At 43.6% G+C, this 22,924-nt stretch overlaps 2 protein-coding genes across 5 annotated transcripts in view; both read left to right on the top strand.

Moving 5' to 3' along the window:
* The window catches only part of ap1b1 (adaptor related protein complex 1 subunit beta 1), a 46,432-nt gene extending 43,576 nt beyond the window's left edge, over positions 1-2,856 (top strand). For all 4 annotated transcript variants that reach the window (XM_023978394.2, XM_023978395.2, XM_023978393.2 and 1 more), the window contains one exon: positions 907-2,856. In XM_023978394.2, coding sequence (XP_023834162.1) covers positions 907-981 — 75 coding nt within the window. In that variant the 3' untranslated portion in view covers positions 982-2,856. The remainder of the gene's footprint in view (positions 1-906) is intronic.
* Positions 2,857-10,078: 7,222 nt separating this feature from the next.
* rasl10a (RAS-like, family 10, member A) lies at positions 10,079-22,278 on the top strand. Its single transcript, XM_023979078.2, has 3 exons — positions 10,079-11,112; positions 19,180-19,304; positions 21,377-22,278. The coding sequence occupies exons 1-3, from the start codon at positions 10,897-10,899 to the stop codon at positions 21,648-21,650; spliced, it is 615 nt and encodes a 204-aa protein (XP_023834846.1). The 5' UTR covers positions 10,079-10,896; the 3' UTR covers positions 21,651-22,278.
* Positions 22,279-22,924: the final 646 nt, after the last annotated feature.

Here is a 22,924-nt window from a genome sequence, read left to right as displayed (position 1 = left end):
CGTGCATGAGCTCTAATGAAGGAAACTGCCTCTAAGAGCTATATTAGTTCCTGCAGCAACAGACTCAACTTCACAAGCAGAAGGGGGGAAGGAGAGAAGGAATTAGATATWTTTTTTTCGCTCCAAGCTAATAAGATTGAATAAAAGGCAGCATTTATAATGCTAATAAATTCTCCCCTGCAAATAAAATGTAACAAAATGCCTACTGAAATGGTGGGAATAGAGGAGGTTGGGAGCTATTCACTCTTCTTTTCAGTCATGAGTCAGTGAAGCTGCTGAAATAATTACCATGCTTATTAAACAGACGGTGCTTAAAGTCCTGCCATTACATTTGCATTGCACTAACTGATTAGACGAGCATATCGAAAGGAGTTTTTCTTGAATGTATGAAAAAGTGGCCTGGCGAATTAGCCTACATCCCGTACATACAGCTTCCTCATCCCTGAAAAGGCGCTCTCTCTCAAGGATGTTCGGTCAAATGATGACCAGGAAAAGTGTGATTCTGTTTGAGATCACTGAACTATAGTTCATCTCTCATAGCACTTGACTCCTGAGATAAAGACGAGGGCAACAGCTACTCCACATGAGAGATTTATATTTGTTGTTGATGATGAAATGACACTGAGCTGTTTTGTTGATTTTAGTTAGTAAATAGAAATGTACTGTATATTGTTGACTGCTTACCTAGCTTGTCCATGTCTTTCTAAAACAATAGTTTCTACCTGACGTTTGTTCTCCAGCATGTCACGCTGGCTTTTGAAACTGTTTTGCTTTGGRTGAACATCTGAACTAATGTTCTTATTGACCAGGTGCTCTCAACACCTAACACCTGCTAACAGAAGGACTACCATCTCCTTGCCCAGCCAGACCATGTAGTAACTAACTCTGTCTCTTCTCTCTCCTCAGATCTCTCTGAAGTGCAGAGCACCAGAGGTGTCCCAGTGTGTGTTCCAGTGCTACGAGGCAGTGCTGAAGAACTGAACCCCTGACAGGGCTGAAGTAGGGGGTGCAACCTGAGGTCTGGAGACTGGCCCTGACTGGAGGGAGCTCCTGGACCCCAACCCTCCTGACCCTCTCCTCTCCTCCCCCTTCTCCTCCTGACATACAGGCTTCTGAAAGACCCTTTCCTTGTAGAATCTCCAACTCTGTCTGTCTGTCTGTCTGTCTGTGTGCCTCCCTGGGGACTCTGGTTTCTATCTGTTCTGTCTGTCAAGCACTAACCCTCCACTCTACAAGTCCTTATCTGATTCAAGTCTGAAGTCTCTAGACCAATCCTGTCACTCACGTCAATAGTTGGGAATGGCCTTTGTCTTCTTCACCTTGAACATGGTTGGGGTTGTGTTTCCCATAACCCACCAAGTCTAGTCGGTCTTCAATGAGAGATCACTACCCTATCAGATCTCCCTTACATGATGGCCAACTCCAGTCCAGCCTCTGCTGATCTGATTCAGTCCACCCTTCTCCCATGAGCCTCTAATCTGGGGCACACCTGGTAGGGGTTTTCATCCAGTGCTGTTGGAGACTGTGATGCGATGGACTCTTGTTCCTTGTGACTGTTTCTCCATATCTCCCCCCTGATGTCTTCTCTTTTCACGATTATCTCACCTCGCGTCTCTGCAAATTAGTACCTATATTTAGTGTGTGTAATCAGCAGTTAAATCTCTGTCAGCATACCTTTTGGTGCTTCAAATTAAAATGTGGCAGTACAGACACATTGTTTCCCCATATCTTGGGGCTGTGAAGCACCTGCTGTGTTCCTGTTCTGTCACTTCACTCAGCCCCCCCCCCCCCCTCAATGTCTTCACTGTTTCTCTCTCACAAACACTTTCCTCCTTTTTAATTTAAAGGGATGTGATGTCCCAGCTAGTAAGAGACACTAAATGTTTTGGAACACACCATGTCACATATGTGTTTAGTTTGTCGTTTGCTCTTGATGTGCTCATTGGGCTTGTTTGTTGTTGTTGTACTCAATCTCTGCTGTCTCTTGGAGCCGGTCTCTCTCTCCCATGTGCATGTATTTGTGTGTTGGGGTGCCTGTGTGCTATTTGTTATTAGAAAGGGTTGGAACAACATCTAAGGCTACATTTACACAGGCAGCCCAATTCTGATATTTTGCCCAATTATTGGCGGAAGATCTGATTCGTCAAAATACCAATTATTGCCAAATAGATCAGAATTGGGCTGCCTGTGTAAACTGAGCAATATACGCCTCACTACTACATACAATACCTTTTTCTTTCCCTAATTATTTGCCCCTTTAAAGTAATTCCATTATGTATTCCCAGGTTTGTTTGCAGTGTAATTGAAGTTTTAACTCTGGGCATGCAGGCGGGCGAGGGCCACAGATGTTTGGATGTTGTTTCTGCTGTGTGCGCTCTGTTAATCAGGGCTGCTTGGGCTCCCAGCCAGGTTGTTGCATTCTCCTCCCCTCTTAGTTGGTCAAGTACCTCTGCCACCTGTCATAGAGGCTTCAAATCACCTGTATGTTCTATACTTTATCTGTATAGGAAACTAACTGTAGAGGTAGCACACATCATGAAGTCTTTTGTATGAAGAAAATCTGACCAACTCAACTTCACCATTCTGTTTTACCTAGTCTCTTTGGAAAATTAATTGGATATTTAAACTTTTGAGTCATTGAATCAGAACCCTCTGGAACAGCTCTACAGTGAGCATGCTCACACTTTCACTACTTGGAGATGAGTGGATTTACTTGGTCTGTGTGTGGTGAAAACTGACTAGTGTGTATGTGATGAGAAGCTGTAAAGTAGCTGGTGAAGGAGAAATCTGATGTTTTTGACGTTTGTGTGTACATCATTTGAAACAGAACTATTAAAAATCGGATATATTCACAAATGCCTCAAGTGCATTTTCTGAATTGACTTGAATCATCAATTAAGAATGGTATACCACGTTGTTTAGTTCCGTCCAATAAGGATTCCATACGATATACACTGAGTGTACAAAACATTAGGAACACCTGCTCTTTCCATGACAGACTGATCAAGGGAATTCAGGTGAAAGCTTTGATCCATTATTGATGTCACCTGTTAAATCCACTTCAATCAGTGTAGATTGAGGGGTTAAAGAAGGATTTTTAAGCCTTGAGACATGGATTGTGTATGTATGTGTGCAACTAAGAGGGTGAATGGGCAAGACAAAAGGTTTAAATGCCTTTGAACGGAGTATGGTAGTAGGTGCCAGGTGCCCTGGTTTGAGTGTGTCAAGAACTGCAACGCTGTTGGGTTTTTCACGCTCAACAGTTTCCTGTGTGTGTCAAGAATGGTCCACCACCCAAAGGACATCCAGCCAACTTGTGGGAAGCATTGGAGTCAACATGGGCCAGCATCCCTGTGGAACGCTTTCGACACCTTGTAGAGTCCATGCCCCAACGTATTGAGGCTGTTCTGAGGGCAAAGGAGGGTGCAACTCAATATTAGGAGGGTGCAACTCAATATTAGGAAGGTGTTGCTCATGTTTTGTACACTTAAGATCTTACATTGTAATATAAAGGACTAAGCCAATCGCAACACTGGTTAGTATTGTACTAGTAGAATTTACAGTCTTCTTCCACACTTGGCCATCTATGCAGACACTGCTTGATGGACAGGGAGAACATGTCTGGTTTATAAGTCTCTGAAGTAGGGAAGATGATCAGAAGTTGTTTTAAATACTTTTTTGTCCTTTTGTGTAATATGTACATACAGATTCCATCTTAACAAATGGGTTCATGTTGTGTATTATAGGCATATCTACAGTTATCTTTACAATGACCTTCGGAAGGTATAGGGCTGTCCACACTCGGTTGAATGAGATGAATTTTTTTTTTTTACAGTATTGTTGGGCAACCTTAAAAAAACAGCTTTGCATACTAATTTGATGTTCCCTTCCCCCTCTACCCTCATCCCTGTTCTCCTCTACCCGAATTCCTTCTCACACTTTCTCTCCTCTCCCTTCATCCCTGCCCCTCTCTCTGTCCTCACCCCTTCTTTCTCCATGAGTCCAGAGTGAAACCCAAGGTTTATCCTGGAGCTCAGTGCTTTATTTATACCTCTGACAGACTGGGAGCAAGAAGATGGTGAGGTTTTGAAGTGAGAGTAGATAGAAGCTTTACATTCTCTGAGCTGTACCCACTCAATCTAGCAGCTGCCAAGAGTGACTGGGGTGGGTGGATAAGCTAAACTGCTCAATTTTGTGGTTGGTTTGTTGACTGGAACCCAAATCTTGTTACCAGCAGTGGGTTGAAGAACTTAAATGAATATTCCTCAGCACCATACACAGTATAGGCTACTACAGCACATGGAACAGCCTGTGGAGCAAGGTGTGAATTACGGGGGTGCCGGGGGGGGGGGGCTTGGCTCCCCTGAATGAGACGTTAGCTTTTTGTTGCATTTAGGAGAGCTAACTTTAGGAGGGTTTCTAAATAATGCTAATTGAGCCATTCTCTATTTGTTTGAAATGTAGTGGGATATATGAAAATTAAAGCGTCCAAATTAAACAAACGCCCCCACCTCTGTCATGGTTTAAACCAGGGGTGTCAAACTCGTTCCATGGAGGGCCTACTGTCTGCTGGTTTTTGGTTTGTCCTTTCAATTAAGACCTAGACAACCAGGTGAGGAGATTTCCTTACTAGTTAAGGACCTTAATTCATCAATCAAGTACAAGGTAGGAATGAAAATCTGCAGACACTCAGCCCTCCTTGGAATGAGTTTGACATCGTGGTTTAAACTATTTTTTTCTATGTAGCGGTGCTGTCCACTCAGCAGTGCTGAATTTCGGCCTCAGCTGAGCTCCTGTACGTATAGACTTTCCTTTGTACGTGCTCATTTGTTTGCAATTTGTCCCAGATTTTTTTTTAAATAGCCTTCATTCCAAATTAATTTGATTTATTCGTTGATTTATCATTGTTTACTTTAGTCAATCATTTGTTTAGAGCGCTCATTGCGTTGTTTTTCAGGTGCGCACAGGTACTGGTGTTCTCTGTGCCATTGTAGGCCAGAAGAAGTAGACTACTATTTGGCTTTTTTTMGGGGTAATTTCTTTGCTTTCATGGATCAGATGATGATGGTCGACAATATCAGTAGACAACTACCCTAAAGCAAGACACCAATACACATCCAATCTATCCAACCAGTAGGCTGGCTATACTTGAATGACAGTAGGACTGACTATAAGGTGACTCTTTCGGTTAGAGGTTTTAACGTTCGGTTAGAAGCATTAGATTTTGCAATGGCATAGGCATACGTTATTGTGGATTTGTCTCCCCATGATAACTGTTTTCAAGGCAAAATGTTATGTAGGCATAGTTACACTTACAGTGCATTTTCCCAGACCTCCAAGATCCATGATTCGTGCAGGGTTTAAGTTCAATGTTACATGCTTCATAATGACAAATAACCCTGTCATAACTGTCATTAATAACCCTTTCCTGCCTGGTGGGAACTTTACATTTTTTACTGAATCATGACCTCTGTGCATAAATTAGAATAATTTGCTGGTGTTAAACCTTATATGAAAACATGATACATATTTTAAAAGCTGAAAAACTTCTCTTTCAAATAATATGACATACAATAGCACCACATCAATCAAATTGTAATCAGTCAAGAAAAACACATGTGAAAATGTGTCTTATATAAAAATCAATGCTTTTCTCCCAAACAAAACTTTCTAAAGAATGACAGAGAAAAGCTTGGAGCATATTGACTCTTCCTTATTTTGTAAGGATTGATCATCTGAAATCAGAATATTAGTACCTTTTACTGTGAATTGGTTACCGACATTTTAGTGACCGATGGAATTTTCTCATTCTATGGGATGTTCGGTGATCAAACACGTATCTGCACCAAAACAAATTACAAATAGCATTCAGTATTACATATAAGGAAAGACAAAAAAAGTGATATAATAATAAAACAACTTTATTGAAAGAATAATCATAGGGGAATACATTGTCTCATTCAAACCTGAAAATGAAGACCCATTTTAAATCTCTATCATAACCATAACATTATACAATATTCATTTCAGGGCTACTTTTATCCTTATCCAACTACAATTACAAAATGTGAAACAAGTAAGGCATATAACAATTATTAGCTTTTACAACTGCAATTTCTACATTCAACTAGCATATAGTCTATGACAAAGAGTCCAGAATGTGAAAAATTCCAAAAGGACAACATTATTTTACAGTCCTTACAATTAACAAGTCCTTTACATCCCCAAGGCCATTAGAGTCATGAATGAAACATAAAGGGAGGCTGGCATGCAGGATGTCTTGGATAAGAAAGGGAAAACATGCAAGGGAGAGGACATGCAGGAGAATGGGTACCTGCAGGAAATGGAAACATGCAATAGAGATAAAATTGCTGAGCGACATCGAAGTCTCTTTCCTAGTGCCTATTTCCGCAATGAGTCACACACTTGAGTGCCACAACCTAAAACAATTTTGGTCCTCTACGATGCAAAAACAATTTGCTCTTGCATTCAGATGCTACACAAACAAACCGGGTGCTGTTCTCCTTTCCAGTGGCGATTTTAGCATGTCAGTCTTGGTGGGGCAAACTCCACCAATTTTTTTAGATGCATGCCAGCAAAGCCACTACACAAAACAACACTAAGCCATACATTAATTGGACTATAACGGTGACAAACGGTGCCCACAAACTGTTGGGCCTACATAAAGCTGTCCCAACACCTTACCGCTGTTATACCTGGCTATGAGCAGAGCCTTGTCTGGCAGCGAAACAGTTAAATCTGCCTCATTTACTGCCTTTTAAACAAACATGGCTGTCTTGCTTAAACAAATGTGGTTTCTACTGACAATTGAGATGTACAAACTATGGCATAAGGGGATGACGTGTGGATAAGAGGCAATCCGTAAGATGAGTCAAAAATGTATTGTATGCTGCTGCATAAATTATGTAATATGCCAGGGAGATATGTATACTGTAGCTAAGAAAGTAATATTAAGTGTATGTTGTGTAGTAAGCTGTTACTAGCCCACGTGCCTCACCCTAATAATTTGGTCCCTTTTCCCCTCATAATTCAGCGAACTGTTCTGACTTGGTGGTGCACTTGTAGCCTATAGCCTGTTTTAGAGTAATGTCATCAAATATTGTAAGCGCTTTCATTGTCTGTTTATATCTCCCCTTTATTTATCCTACAGTTCTGACTTGGTGTACAGGGAGAATACAGTAAGAATGGCCATGTTCTGTCGCTGTAAATTTCAAAAGTGCTGAACAAATAGTTATATTGACTACGTCCATCCTAGCTCGAAATTACAGATTGCCTCTTATCTTATGCCATAGTGTGTACATCTCAATTGTCAGTAGAAACCACATTTGTTTAAGCAAGTCAGCCATCAGCCATGTTTGTTTAAAAGGCAGTAAATGAGGCAGATTTAACTGTTTCGCTGCCAGACAAGGCTCATCTGATAGCCAGGTGTAACAGTGGTAAGGTGTTGGGACTGCTGTGTTGGGACAGCTTTATGTAGGCCCTAACAGTTTGTGGACAAAGTGACTTTGTCACCGTTATTGTCCAATTATTGTATTGTTTAGTGTTGTTGTGTAGTGGCTTTGCTGGCATGTATCTACATATTATTATTATTTTTTGCCCCACTGAGATTTACATGCTAAAATCGCAACTGCTAACAGGTGTATAAAATCCAGCACACAGCCATGCAATCTCCATAGACAAACATTGGCTGTAGAATGGCCTTACTGAAGAACTCAGTGACTTTCAACGTGGCACAGTCATAGGGTGCAACCTTTTCAACAAGTTAGTTCGTCTAGGAGCAACGTTGGCTCAGCCGCGAAGTGGTAGGCCACACAAGCACAGAACATAAGCGCCGAGTGCTGAAGCGTGAAGCACGTAAAAATCATCTGTCCTCGGTTGCAACACTCACTACCGAGTTCCAAACTACCTCATTCACAATTGACAGTGATGATGGCCTATTTTGAAATGAAGTGTGCTTAGCTTGGTGTCTGAGGGTAACATCTGTTGGTACAACTTTTTGATTGAGGATGTTAATTTAAAAATAAATTGCGCTCCGTTACCTACAAAAACAGCACTACACCACTGGTTATCAGAGTAGCGCAGCTGGAGTGGTAATTATGAGCTGATCTGGAGTCAGCGCTGATCACTGTTTCATTATCACCACACCGTGTGTAGCTTGCTGAGGACTAGATCACTGATAATGACTTCATCCTCACTGTGTGTGTGCGTTTAAGGTTTATAAAACACACATTGTTGCAGTTCAGTGCCTAAAAATAACACTCAATGCTGTCGAGTGCCTCATTCCTATTTTTTTTATAATGGAATAGAAACGCCCTTAAAGCTGCTTTGTGTGTTCACTAAACTGCAATGTTATCAGGTTATTGTCTAATATTGTGGTTCTGTTGTCATCAGTATGAGGTATGCCCTCAGTGGAGTGGTGCCAGACCTAGGGCTCTATTCAGTCTGTATTGCTGAAGTGTTACAGATTGCGTGATAGAAATGTAAAGGTATTATGCGATCTAGCAGACATATGCAGCATTTAACGTGAATGCAGTCTCCTCTAACGCGGGAACATTGCCTATATATTTCAATTGGTTTTTAGCTCAAAGTACTGAATAGAGGCTCTAGATGATTTTGGTAGTAACAAGCAATCTTCTCTATGGCTGTCATCCACACACCACTCAGTGTCAATGAATGAGGACATGTGAAACAGTGGTCCCTATTATTTTTTACTTTGACGTAACTAATGCTTTGATGGTGTTCTTGTGACCTAAAAATATAATTGTTTCTGCTCAGGATCCAAAAGGAAGCCCAGCTCACCCCTTGGGAACACTGATGGCCAGAAGGGTGGATGAACCTTAACCAACAGGGGGTGCTAACAACTCATATCGAGAACTGCGTTATTTATAACGAGTGCCTTGAACGCTTTGAAGGAAAGTTAATATTCTGTTACACCTATCACCAGGTAGGACTTCTGCGAATCCAAGAAAGTTCCAGAATAATAAAAACATTGATGCAAATGAACTTTAAAAGACGTGTTGCAGCATGAATTTCTATTGATTGCACAGATTGTTGGACACATTCATAGTCTAATGGTAATTGTGAGGAACTGTTTCGGCATTCCAATCCGTGTAGTTGATCGACATACCTTGACTGATTTGATTGCATGACCTTGACATAATTGGGGCTTTACATTAACCTCACTATATTGTTTGGATTGCAACCGACCTCTCAAAATATATTTTTAAAAGGTTTGCTTTTAACAGTGAGGTGAGGGTGAGTTAAAATTGGTCAATGCGACAAGAGCACACTGCGCTCATATCACCCATTTAGTCAGTCTCTCACTCTGACTGCATCCATCACTGGAATGGCAGCAGGTTGTCGTCACTCTCCCCTCTCGTTTTGGTGAAATCATACAGACAAACAAATGGTGATGACGCAGGATTTTATTGTAGGCTAAATATGTAATTATTGCTTGACTATAGCTAATGAGTACACACAGAGCTCTTGAGACAGGTAGTCTAGATGTCGCAATTGAATAGGAAAAAGCAGGAGAAGTATTCATTGTATGACCATTGTTTTATGAGCAAGTATCTACACAGGCTTTGTAGTATAATTAATCATATGTGACACCTTAATTGCCACTCAAGGTATTGCTATTGATAGGGAGCCATCCTTCATCAATCGCTTAGCTTTAGGAACCCAATCAGTTGTGCGTCAGTCAGCCTTGCGCTTTAAGGAAGTGTAAATGCAGCATTCTGTCTCCATGGGAGCCTCCTTTGAGGATTCTGTGTCCAGGAGGAAAAAATGAAATATTAATTTGGTCGATACATCAATGTGCATTTTGTGTGATAGGCTACATCATTCGTGTTTCCATTTCAGGCATTTGACCTCTAAATAGTAGCTCATTACACAAAACCTGGGCACGACTGTCATGATTAACACGCACATAAATAAACGTTAAAAGATGACAAAAGCATACACATCCAATCACGCACGTACGCACACACACACACACAAGGAACACGCACCATACCGACAGACACACCAGTGAACAGGGGAGATACATTCATTTGATGCCTATGCAGCAGTTGGTCGCTTGTCTCTGTTTTTGGATCGTTTCATCTAAATGATCAGCTGTGACTTCTTACATCGTGAAGAGCAGATTATGCTCATTCTGGAGCACGTGGACATCTATCTGTAGATACGGGGCTGCTGAGTTAGCATGCCTCTCCAAGGCTTTGGTGAGCGCAAGGAGTCAGTCGTATTGGTGCATCGGCTGGAGACGAGTAAGAGGTGCGGATAGAATAACTGTACAGCTTGAAGATCCGTAAGAAAAGCAATAATGGGCTCGTTAATGTTGAGATAATTCAAACAGTGAGTGAGATTATGTCCCTGTGGAAATTCCGAGGACGGACTTTGCGCTCCCTCCTAGGGGACAAGGGCGCGGGGGGTTGTTCCCCAGAAGATTAGCATACAGTTTCTCCCTATGGAATGCGGAGACGTTGCGAAAACCCCCTCCCCGGTATTGAATCTTGGAGTTATTGATTTTTCTTAGGACTATTAAACGAAATAAGCTCAAGTGGCGTTATTTGTGTTTCGATGTGAGAGAGATTGGATAACAGCAAACATAACCATCAATTCATTTAAAAACATTGACGACGGATGACTGTTTCGACCTTTCTTTACCTAATTATAAGGTTTAGCAAAATCTACATTTTTGGGCCACAGCAAGCAAAAAGTGTTTACTTCAACGTAAAATAACTGTTGGCTTTGATCTGTGTCGGAACAGCAGCAGCAGCAGCAATATTTCCTGGATACAAGACCGCTGCTAGGATAATCTTTGTTGAGTTGCAAATTGGTTTGGTCGCTGTCCATGGTGCTGATGTTCCAGGAATGGTGGAGACGCTAAGTATCGCTGTTATCGGAGCTCCCGGAGTCGGGAAAACTTCCATAATCCGTCAATTTATTTATAATGACTTCTCAGAGGTTTACACTCCAACCCGAACCAGGTATGTGTACAGACCCTCTGTCATTTTGAACGGTAACATGTACGACCTGAAGATTTTGGATGTCCCGCCAATTTCGTCATTCCCCTCAAGCTCGAGCCAGGTAAGATAGAAAGTGACTTTCTATTTGGGTTTTTCACTTATAGGAAAGATACTAGCATTCTCTTATTGGGCTCAAAATATATCCTAGGCTTTAATTTGATCATTTCGAGATGTATGAAGTGTTTGCCTCATTGTCTTTAACTTACCTTTAGGTTATCAGTACCTATTTGGCCTCTCGCTAATAGTTAGAGCCCTGGAAAATTACCATCGTGCGCTTCTTCAAAAGACATCCGTTGCATTTTTTCTTAATCAGATGCCCCTTAGAGCAGTAGTTGCTATGGAGACCTGATGTATTACTTCAGTGGTAAGCCTTGGCTATAGGCTACTTTATGTATTTGGTGTTTAAAACACACGCACGTAAGCACACACACTCTCTCTTTCTCTCTCTGGGCTCCTCACTGCATTATATTGCCACCCTCAGGCAAAAGGAGGGATGTTTATGTCATGTTGAATTGATCCATATGTTCTGCCTCTGTGACTCCATAAGTAAGTCATTATTGGCTATTTGCTCCTAGACCCACTACCAGAGGACACTCAGCTGCCCAGCCTCAGGGCACCTGAACCTGGCTGGGGTGATGGAGACTGTCTGCCTGGCTGAGGGGAGTGATGTGTGCTCTTATCAGAGGAGGGAACTGGAAGCACATGTGCTTTGACTTTGTAGAGCTGGCACACAGATTCACAGCCCATCAAGTAGCATTCAAGTGTTTGGAGTGGCAGTAAGTGCTACAATTCCACATTGAATCATAAACTCTGAATCGATGGCAAATGGTTGAACTTACTGCTGCTAAAAATACAGCATGCTCCAACATAATGACCAATGCATTAAATGAGTAAAAACCAAAATGGAGATTCTCTTAGTGACCTACAGTAAGCTCTAGCTCCATAGATATGCCCTGGCAAGAGCAGCTAATGTCAGATGAAACACCATACAGTAGTTGCAGCCTTTTCCACTGACAGCCAGTGGTTTGATCAATTCAATCTATTTTCTCAAAGCTGTTCTGCTTTCAGACAGCACTTGCACCAGTCTCCTGCTCTCTCTGTATCTCCTTGTCCTCACCTTAAATGAGTGACAGACACACATGCATATATTAGTGTGTGTGTGCATACATGCTTGTATTCATGCTTAAGGGTGTTTCTGAATGTTTAACGACACCCTCACACACCAATCTTGACCTCCTCACTGGTCCACAGGAAGCCTGTCTGTTGTTCCCTCCCTGGACCTGGCTGCTGGGGCCCCAGATGGGGTTCTCCAAGGTTACTACGGAGCTGGCTGGGAGAGCTGGCTGGGACTGGCGTGAAACACAGATCTTACTGATAGTTGCCAGGCTTTTGTCATTGGCTGAGGGAACGCGTTGCAGCCTTTCGGCTCCATTGCAAGAACTGTCTTTTTTGGACAGGTGTGGTGCCACTGAGAAATTGAGATCACCTCCAGACAGAGCCAGCAGGAATGCAGGGGAGAATTCAGGATTCTAGCCATTTACAGGAGAGAGAAAGAAAAGAGGAGAATATGACAACTGTCTCTTAGTATGTGTTAAAAGGTCTGCAGTGTGCTTCATTGTCTCCAATCTGTGGAGCGGAGCACCTCAACAAAATCAATCTGATTTGCTTTGCTCTTTCTTCAGCTAAATGCCTCTTAGCCATCATTAGAGCAGTCTGGCAGGTGCAAACAGCAGGGAGAAGACAGGATGGATCACATTATAGATTCTGCAAGGTGTGGGTGTGTGTCTGTGTACAGTACATCCCCAGGCGCCTCGTCACATAAAAATGTGTAAATTGCACATCTGTTCTCTGACTCCTACATATATAATGCTGCATGAGCATTGTTGCTTTCCTTTCACACGTTACAGCACCATGATTCATTATGTCTGCATATAGATTAGTTATGTCTTTCAACAGTTGAATACTTAAATGGAGAATTTCTGGCCTTGGTTGAATGGTAGGAATATGTACATAACAGCCTCAACCTCTTCAGACAGCAGTTTAAGACATCGGTATACAGTATCTAACCAACACAGACATCTCTACCAGTACTTAGGTACATTTTAATCATTTAGCAGATGCTCTTTTCCAGAGCAACTTAGAGTAGCGAGTGCATACATTTTTCATATTTTTCATACTGATCCACCCGTGGGAATTGAACCCACAACCCTTGCGTTGCAAGCACCATGCTCTACCAACTGAGCCAAACAGGACCAGGGAATCATTAGTTGAGTGCAACAAGAACACTGCTATCAGGCAGATTTGTCATTGTTCATTTCCTCAGGAATGGCTCTGAGAGCAGAAGCCTAGGCATCTCTTACTCTTGTCCTCTGTGTTCTGTTCTGTAGCCCAGCCTGGTGAGTTCTGTAGCCCAGCCAGGTGGTGAGGCTTTCCCGCTCTCCACTCCGAGCGAGCGCTCTCCTCTTTTACTTCCATATTTAATGAGCCAGGAGGCCCATGGTGGTCTGCAGAGGGGAGGCTGTCTGGACCAACATCACAGGACAGAGCGCTCTGGAACAAGAACGGACCCAGGGACCCGATTTGAGATTTACTCTCATTTTATTTGGAGCTGATTGGATTAAAGCACAGTGCCCTGCTGAAGGCCTTGAGGGAATAGAGAGACTAATAGAAATGGGAGTGGAGCTGCTGCAGCCTATTAGATAGGTTAGAAAGTCTAATGGCCACCATAGAAATCCAGATTCACTAAATGCGGTTCCTCTTCCCTCACATGGTACCTGGGGAGGAAGATGGTGAATAAAGTGATGTGCGTCAGTATGTCTCCATGTTTATGGAAGGGGCCCAGGTTTCTGTTAGGTAAGTGCATGCAATAAAGGACGTAGTACTTGTACTTTGGCTCTGTTCCATCATTTAGACTCGGATGTTTACTTGTTTAGGTCTCTTTAGGCAGGCAGGGCAGACGCCACTTCATTATTTAACTTTGGGGATGGTAACAATCATTTCTGTTCTGGCGGGGCTGCTGTCTGTTTTAATTTGTTGCTGTTTGCATTCCCAGAGCATCTGTCACAGTTTATCGATAGGATGTGATGACAGATGGACTTAAGCCTTACAGTGGATCCCATTCAGATTTATTCATCTTCTGATATTGTATCATATCACCATGACTTCCACACATAATGCTCTCTCGCTCTATCACTCTCTCGTCTCTCTCTCGTCTCTCTCTCGTCTGTCTCTCGTCTCTCTCTCGTGTCTCTCTCTCCGTTTCCATTTGCTTCTCTCTCTCCTACTATGATAATGTATACTAATTTTATTAGATACACCACCCCGTTCGCTCATATAAACAGTGCGTTTGCTATATGCTATATAAAGCAGGCAGACAGGCATCGAGGCATTCAATTACTGTTCGCAACTTTGAGTGTGTTATGATCGTCTTTGCCAGGCGCGTCGGTTCCAGTATCTCAGAAACGTCCAGCCTCCTGGGATTTTCACACACGACAGTTTCTAGGGTTTACAGAGAATGGTGTGACAAACAAAAGACTCCAGCCACCCTAGCCATAGACTGTTCTCTCTGCTACTGCGTGGCAAGCGGGTATCGGAGCACCAAGTCTAGGTCCAAAAGGCATCTTAACAGCTTCTACCCCCAAGCCATAAGACTCCTGAACAGCTAATCAAATGGCAACCCGGAATGGCAAATAACGGCAGAGCACAACAGTGGTGTGCAGAACGGCCTCTACAAAATGCACAACCCATCCTTGTCACGGATGGGCTATTGCAGCAGATGACCCCCCGGGTTCAACTCCTATCAGCTAAAAACAAGAAGAAGCGGCTCCAGTGGGAACTCGATCACCAATACTGGACAATTGAGGAGTGGAAATACATTGCCTTATCCGACCCGGTACTAGATGTGTGTACCTAATAAACTGCCAACTGAGTGTATATAGAATACAATGTATCTATTTTACTGTTCATTACATCAGATGAATCAGAAATGTTGTCTTCTGGATACGCTCTCTTGGCCCTTTGTCAGCCTCTGCAGATAGGCTCTGTCACACAGACTGGCAGAGCAGGTGGAGATGTGTGTGTATTAAAAGGCTGGTGCTATCATCAGAGTCCGGCAGCTGGAGGAGACAACAGATCAATGCCATCTTAAACCCTAATAAACCCCGCAAACACTCACATGTGTAATGTGGGTCTGTCTCCCTTGTGAACAGTACCTCAATAAGTTATGAGAAGCTCAATCCCAAAGGGACAGAATAGTGTCTGAGGTATGTCTTCAGGTATAACCCTTCATGACCATGCTCTCTTCTCTCTGGATGAGCTGTGATTGGACACCATTACTGTCTTTGGGAGCAGTGGGATGCCAGCTCCCTCACATCCTGGTAAAAAAGTGACCAAGGACCTGGGTTGTCAGGGAAACCTGCTCTGTTTGGCACTTGAAGGGAGCAGGCTAAGCTGTGAGTTTTAATAGTTTTCAAAGAGCCAACTGGAGAACACATAAACACACACCTGTGCGCGCTCACACGCACACACACACACGCGAACGCACAGTTTCCATGTTTGTTTACTTTATATAGCTCCTTTCCACGTCCTCTTTTCTCTCTTTCTCTGTTGTTCTCTTCTCGGTCCTACAGGTGTGAGAAGGTGGAATAGTGAGTTTACAAGCCGCAGTGTTGCAATCGTTTCTGTGTACAGAGCTCCACCTCCACATAAAAAATAGTACTTGGATGACAAAGAGATATGAGCCGAGGATGCAACCTCTATTTTTAGCCCACAGAGAGATGGGGGTGCATTTAACACACCTACTGTAGATAGTGAGGGATGTGATCATGTGTACTGCTTAAACAGTGAAGAGAGATAATAATCTCTCAGAAAAAACTGAGGCAGAAAGAGGAGAGATGGTAGAGGAATGCTGATGATCTGTCATCTATGGTCACCACCCCCCCTCATTTCTCCTGGAAAACTATTGAATAAACCCGCAGGGAGAAAAGGCAATGACAGCAAAAATGTATAGAACTGAAACTCCCTATGTACATTATTTTCACTGTCGACCATTATGTCTTTTTTGTCCTCCCTTCTCTTCCTCCTCATTCTCTCACTCTCTCCCACCTTTGTGTGTAATGATCTCGGTGCCACATTGCTTGCCTCCATGGCTGATCGCCCTCATTATGTTTCAGACCTACTGAATGTGTGAGACTCTCCCTCCCTCCCTCTCTCTCACACACACAAACGCAGTGGTGCCGAAAATCCCTCCAAATTAAATAAAGGCTATTATTCCTCGTCGACATGGATATGTTACCATTGTCATCATTACAGCTCACATTGATCCCTATCTGCTCTCAGATTCTGCCCCATTACTGCATCCGATTCCCGACCAAAATGACTTATTAACAAGCTCCCTGTTTAGACTTATCTACAGAAGAAATACATTTAGATTACTCCTCCAGTGTTATCCTGTTGATTCTCATTACTGCAATGACATTCAGCTCTTCTTGCCATATTGATTTCTCCCTCTGTTCAGAAAGCTAGTGGTGGAGATGAGTGAAGGGGAATGCTTGTGCCCTCTGCCACGTCGCCCACTCCTCCACCCACTGCCTGTCAGCCTGGTGGGGCTCAGGCCAGGGCTTATGTTCACACCCTGTTGATCCTTCCATCGCTCTACCCTTCCCTCCCACTTCCTTCCTGTCCATCCACCTGCTGCTCTTTAATCTCTCCGCTTCTCTCTCTCGGTATCTAGTTTGAGAAACAGACGCCTCACAAGTCCTCAATTGGCAGCTTCATTAAGTAGTATTCGCAAAACATCAGTCTCAACGTCAACAGTGAAGAGGTGACTCCGGGATGCTGGCCTTCTAGGCAGAGTTGCAAAGAAAAAGCCATATCTCAGACTGCCCAATAAAAAGAAAAGATTAAGATGGGCAAAAGAACACAGACACTGGACAGAGGAGTGGCCAGCACTCTCAATGGATCTCAACCTTATTGAGCTGTTGTGGGAGCAGCTTGACCGTATGATATGTATGAAGTGGCCATCAAGCCAATCCAACTTGTGGGAGGTGCTTCAGGAAGCATGGGATGAAATCTCTTCAGATTACCTCAACAAAATGACAACTAGAATTACAAAGGTCTGCAAGGCTGTAATTGCTACAATGGAGGATTCTTTGAAGGAAGCAAAGTTTGAAGGACACAATTATTCTTTAAATCAAAAATCCTTATTTATAACCTTTTCAACGTCTTAACTATATTTCCTATTCATTTTGCAACTCATTTCATGTATGTTTTCATGGAAAACAAGGACATTTCTAAGTGATCCCAAACTTTTGAACGGTAGTGGAGGTCTTTAAGACAACTTTGAGTCAGTCAGATAGCCTGCAGTAAACCAGACTGAAGCCATAAAACATGTTGTCTGACTCTACCTGGCTTGTGCATAATGCAGGCCCAGTACAGTTCTCTGGGCTACACATGGCTGAGGTCAGAAATAGAGAAACAGAGCACTGGCAGAGGACCAGTCTCCTGTCAAGCGTAACACTTGGAACACATAAGACCCACGGCGCTACACTGTTCAGCCCTGCTGTACGCAATGACGAGAGGGCAAACAGCAGCCTAAGATGAATAGTAATGATTTGCTAACAATAATTAAAACACACAGCACAATGGGAGTGATTTGCTTCAGCCATTAAGGTAATTGCTTCAGCCATGACACAGTGACCCAATCTCCTCCCTCCCACTCTCTCTGTTTCTTTCTCTCTCTCTCACACACACACACATACACACACACGCTCTGTCTCTCTCACTCTCGTCTCTTCGGTTTACATCTGATTCCCCACCGGAATGACTTATTGACAAACTCCCTGTTTAGACTTATCTACAGAATAAACAGGATGCATTTAGAGTACTCCTCCAGTGTTATCCTGTTGATTCTTATTACTGCAATGACATTCAGCTCTCCTTGCCGTATTGATTTCTCACTGTCTGTTCAGAAAGCTAGTGGTGGAGGTGAGTGAAGGGGAATGCTTGTGCCCTCTGCCACGTCGCCCACTCCTCCACCCACTGCCTGTCAGCCTGGTGGGGCTCAGGCCAGGGCTTATGTTCACACCCTGTTGATCCTTCCATCGCTCTACCCTTCCCTCCCACTTCCTTCCTGTCCATCCACCTGCTGCTCTTTAATCTCTCCGCTTCTCTCTCTCTCTGCTTTCTCCTTCCATCCCTCTCTCTCCAATCACCCTCTTCTTTTTTTCTCCCTCCCCCAGCTAACAGAACTGGTTATAGATTCAGCTCACGTAGGTAGAGCTGACGACATAGAGAGTGAGAGAGAGAGTGAGCGAGAGAAAGTGTGTGTGTGTGTTTGTGTGTGAGAGAGAGAAACAGAGAGAGTAAGAGGGAAGAGATTGGGTCACTGTGTCATGGCTGAAGCAATTACCTTAATGGCTGAAGCAAATCACTCCCATTGTGCTGTGTGTTTTAATTATTGTTAGCAAATCATTACTATTCATCTTAGGCTGCTGTTTGCCCTCTCGTCATTGCGTACAGCAGGGCTGAACAGTGTAGCGCTGTGGGACTGATGTGTTCCAAGTGTTACGCTTGACAGGAGACTGGTCCTCTGCCAGTGCTCTGTTTCTCTGTTTCTGACATCAGCCATGTGTAGCCCAGAGAACTGTACTGGGCCTGCATTATGCACAAGCCAGGTAGAGTCAGACAACGAATTCGTTCTTAACTGACTTTCCTAGTTAAATAAAGGTTCAATTAACATTAAAATTACACCTGGGCTATCAATCTGACTGACTCAAAGTTGTCTTAAAAATCTATTTGACTCTACGCTATTTCAATTTCAACTCAAATGAAGAGGACAAAACTTCCTGACAGCTTTTGAATAATTGGATGTGATCTGTGGCTACCTCTGTTTCAGAAACCTGCTAAAAGAACTCCTGTCCTCACAAGCGTCACTGTTTTATGGGAGATATAGGAGCAGAATACATGTCATTTGAAGATGTTATTTTGGTCTTGAAATATAAATCATTTAAAATTATGTTTCACTTGACAAGTGAAACAATATGTCTTCGATATCCTTCCTATTTTTGGATCTTTGTGTGTCTGTAGTGGGTGAGTGATGTCTGTCTGTCTCCCTCTTTCTCTCTGTCAGGAGTGGCTGGACCTACGCTGCAGAGGGGTGCGTAATGCCAACGCTTACATCCTGGTCTATGACATCTGCTGTGTGGAGAGCTTTGAGTACGTCAAGATGATCCGCCAGCAGATCATGGAGCACAGGTAAGGGAAAACCACAACACATTGACAAATATGGACCAATTAGGTAAAACACCTGTGGAGAGACCCATAAACGGCCACAGAAGACCAGCAGTCATGTACTGCATGTAAAAGAGAAAAAGGACAAAAGACATCTGTCATTCCGACTGCAGGCCCCTGCACCTGCATTCATTTGCACATTCATAGGGGAATGAATGGCCCTCATTTGTTGAGCTCTAAAGAGATTCACATCTTTGCAGCTCTGTGACGTGACCTGCCTTTAAACTGCAGTGCACCATCCCTTTCACATGTACTAGTCTTTGCTCCTCCTGAGCTGCAGGTGTGAAAAGCTAGATGACCTGCCAGGCTGTCCTGATCTGTCCTCGATAGTCTGACTGGCTAGCTGGCTGACTGGCTGTATCGCTGATTGGCTGGGTGACTGTCTGACTGACTGTCTGTCTGACTGACTGGATGACTGACTGGCTGACTGACTGTCTGGTTGATTGACATAGGGACATGGTGAGGTAGGGAGGATGGATGGATGAGTTTCCTGGTGAATAAATCTGAATAATGGAGTAGGGGACATCCAGGTGCAGGTTATTGGGATTTGTGTGGGCTAGAAGGATGGGAAGATGCCTGGGAGGAATTGCCCCTGTCTTTCTTCTGCTGCTTACTCAACCCACTTCAAAACAAACACACACACACATACTGCACTCTCTCACACCCGCAAACATTCTCCCTCACCCAGAATCCCTGCCCTGTCAGTTATCTGGCTGTGTTTTCTTTCTGCCCAAAAGACCATAGCTGCCTTCCTTTGATGTAATGAAGACTCCGACAGCTCATACAAACACACACATACTCTTCTAAACCGCTGCTCCAGAGACCTTCAGGCCTGGATGGGTATTTGAGAGGGTAGCAGATGCCTGCTTGGTGTTGGGATTAATGGGGTTGGTTTTATGTCACCCCACAGCCTCATTACCAAGTTGAATTTAAACCTCTCAGTACAAGTAGCTAGTTCGGACTGTGTTTATATGGAAGTGTTAAATTATGTCCACCAGAAGATATCATCACATCTCAATTAGATGCAGGTTAATCTTGGATATATAAATCCTGAAGTGAAATTGAGCATTTGAGCAAATTGAGCATCACTATTGTCCATTTCCCTTTGTATTCTTATTTTATACGTTGTCTTTTTTATGAATCTGTTTGTGTTAGGGGAGGGGGGTCTTTATATGTATGTGTGTATGTCTGTGTCCTTTCTTGAATCATTGCATTTGCAACTCAGGGAATCTGAGTTTATTGTATACAATAGCATTACTGTCGGCCTCACTTGAGTCATCACTGCTTTAGCCCAGCTCGCAGCCTGCCATACAGCTTCACAATCCAATGGGCTGTGAGAAACATTTCCCTCCACATTTAGTCTCTGTCAATACAGAATGTGGAGGGAGGCCCCTAGTACCCCAAAGCTCTGATCCACCCCCACACATCTCCAACACAGTCCAGAGAATAGTAAACCACACATCACATTATTTTATAGTGGCATTACACACACACACACACACACACACACACACACACACACACAACACACACACACACACACCACACACACACACACACACACACACACACACACCACACAACACACACCACACACACCACACACACACACACACACACACACACAACACACACACACACACACATACGTGGCTGTGGGTGAGACACTACACAAGCCCCGACATGTACAGAAACACTCATACTGCAGAAATCCTCACACACAAACACCCATTGACCTCTCTGGAAGAAGGTGTCTCCAGTCTGTCTCCCTGTCATGCTACTGACCTTCACAATGTCACGAAGAGGGGGAGGGTGAGAATTTACTCACAGACCAGGGGACTCTTCATCAATGCAGTCACCTTTAAATCCGTATTTATACACAGGATGTGTGGAGAATAGGGATTATGTGACTGTGATTTCTTTGTAGCTGTTGGATCACATGTTTGTTAGCTAATCACACAATTATTTTTCACCTTTATCCCTGTGCTCTCTCTCTCTGTTCCTTCCCCCCTCTTCTGTCTTCCCTCTCCCTGTAGGGAGGGTAGCAGCAGTGAGGTTCCCATCCTTGTGGTGGGCAGTAAAAGAGACCTGCAGCGCCAGCGCTTCACGCCTCGCAGAGCCGTCTCTGTACTGGTCAAGAAGACCTGGAAGTGTGGGTATGTGGAGTGCTCTGCCAAGTTCAACTGGCATGTGGTCCTGCTCTTCAAAGAGCTGCTGGGCATCGCTGTAGGGCGTGGCATGAAACAGAACCACACACCTGGGATCCGCCTACAAGGGGCGCTGCAGAGGAACCGCTGTACTGTCATGTGACCCAGTGGACTCCCTCCGGTGTAGGGTGAAGTTGCCCCAGTTTTGCAGTTTTCCCACTAATGGTAAAGGTTAGGATTGAGGGAGGGGAAGCTGATCCTAGATCTGTAACTAGGGGAAACTTCACCCCGGAGCACTTCCTTCCCTCCTATGTCAGAGCCATAGGAACCTCAGTCACACCTCAGGGGGAATGGTTATACATACAGAGAAGACTTCGATCTAAATGGCTGGAAAACACCCAGAGGCCTCCTGCTTTACTGAGCTCATTTTCATATGAGGTTTATCTGACTCGGATCCTGTAGCTACTAGGACTGACATTGGTCCCTGTACTAGATGTGCATCTTTATCACCTATCACAACACCCCAGTTCTGTCACAATGTTCCCATTGAGAGGAAGGAGGAAGAGGAGGAGGATGAGGATGAAGAAGAGGTTTTGTCAATGGATTTCGAGGAGTAGAACATCTACTTCCACAGCTCTGGTCACAGGTCACCCAAACAATTATCATCACACAACAGCTCTGGTCACAGGTCACCCAAACAATTATCATCACACAACAGCTCTGGTCACAGGTCACCCAAACAATTATCATCACACCACAGCTCTGGTCACAGGTCACCCAAACAATTATCATCACACCACAGCTCTGGTCACAGGTCACCCAAACAATTATTCATCACACCACAGCTCTGGTCACAGGTCACCCAACAATATATCACAACACAGCTCTGGTCACAGGTCACCCAAACAATTATCATCACACCACAGTTCTGGTCACAGGTCACCCAAACAATTATCAATCAACCACAGCTCTGGTCACAGGTCACCAACACAACTATCATCACAACACAGCTCTGGTCACAGGTCACCCAAACAATTATCATCACACCACAGTCTGGTCACAGGTCACCCAAACAATTATCATCCACCACAGTTCGGTCAAGGTCACCCAAACAATTATCATCAACACCACAGTTCTGGTCACAGGTTACCCAAACAATTGGGGCTCTGAGCGCCCCAGATTGCAAGGCACAGCTCATACAGTGGGGAAAAAAGTATTTAGTCAGCCACCAATTGTGCAAGTTCTCCCACTTAAAAAGATGAGAGAGCCTGTAATTTTCATCATAGGTACACTTCAACTTTGACAGACAAAATGAGAAGAAAAAAAATCCAGAAAATCACATTGTAGATTTTTAATGAATTTATTTGCAAATTATGGTGGAAAATAGTATTTGGTCACTACAAACAAGCAAGATTTCTGGCTCTCACAGACCTGTAA

This window comes from Salvelinus sp. IW2-2015, linkage group LG33 (assembly GCF_002910315.2).
Source record: "Salvelinus sp. IW2-2015 linkage group LG33, ASM291031v2, whole genome shotgun sequence".
NCBI classification, from domain to species: domain Eukaryota; kingdom Metazoa; phylum Chordata; class Actinopteri; order Salmoniformes; family Salmonidae; genus Salvelinus; species Salvelinus sp. IW2-2015.
This window is presented reverse-complemented; position numbering and strand designations above follow the sequence as displayed.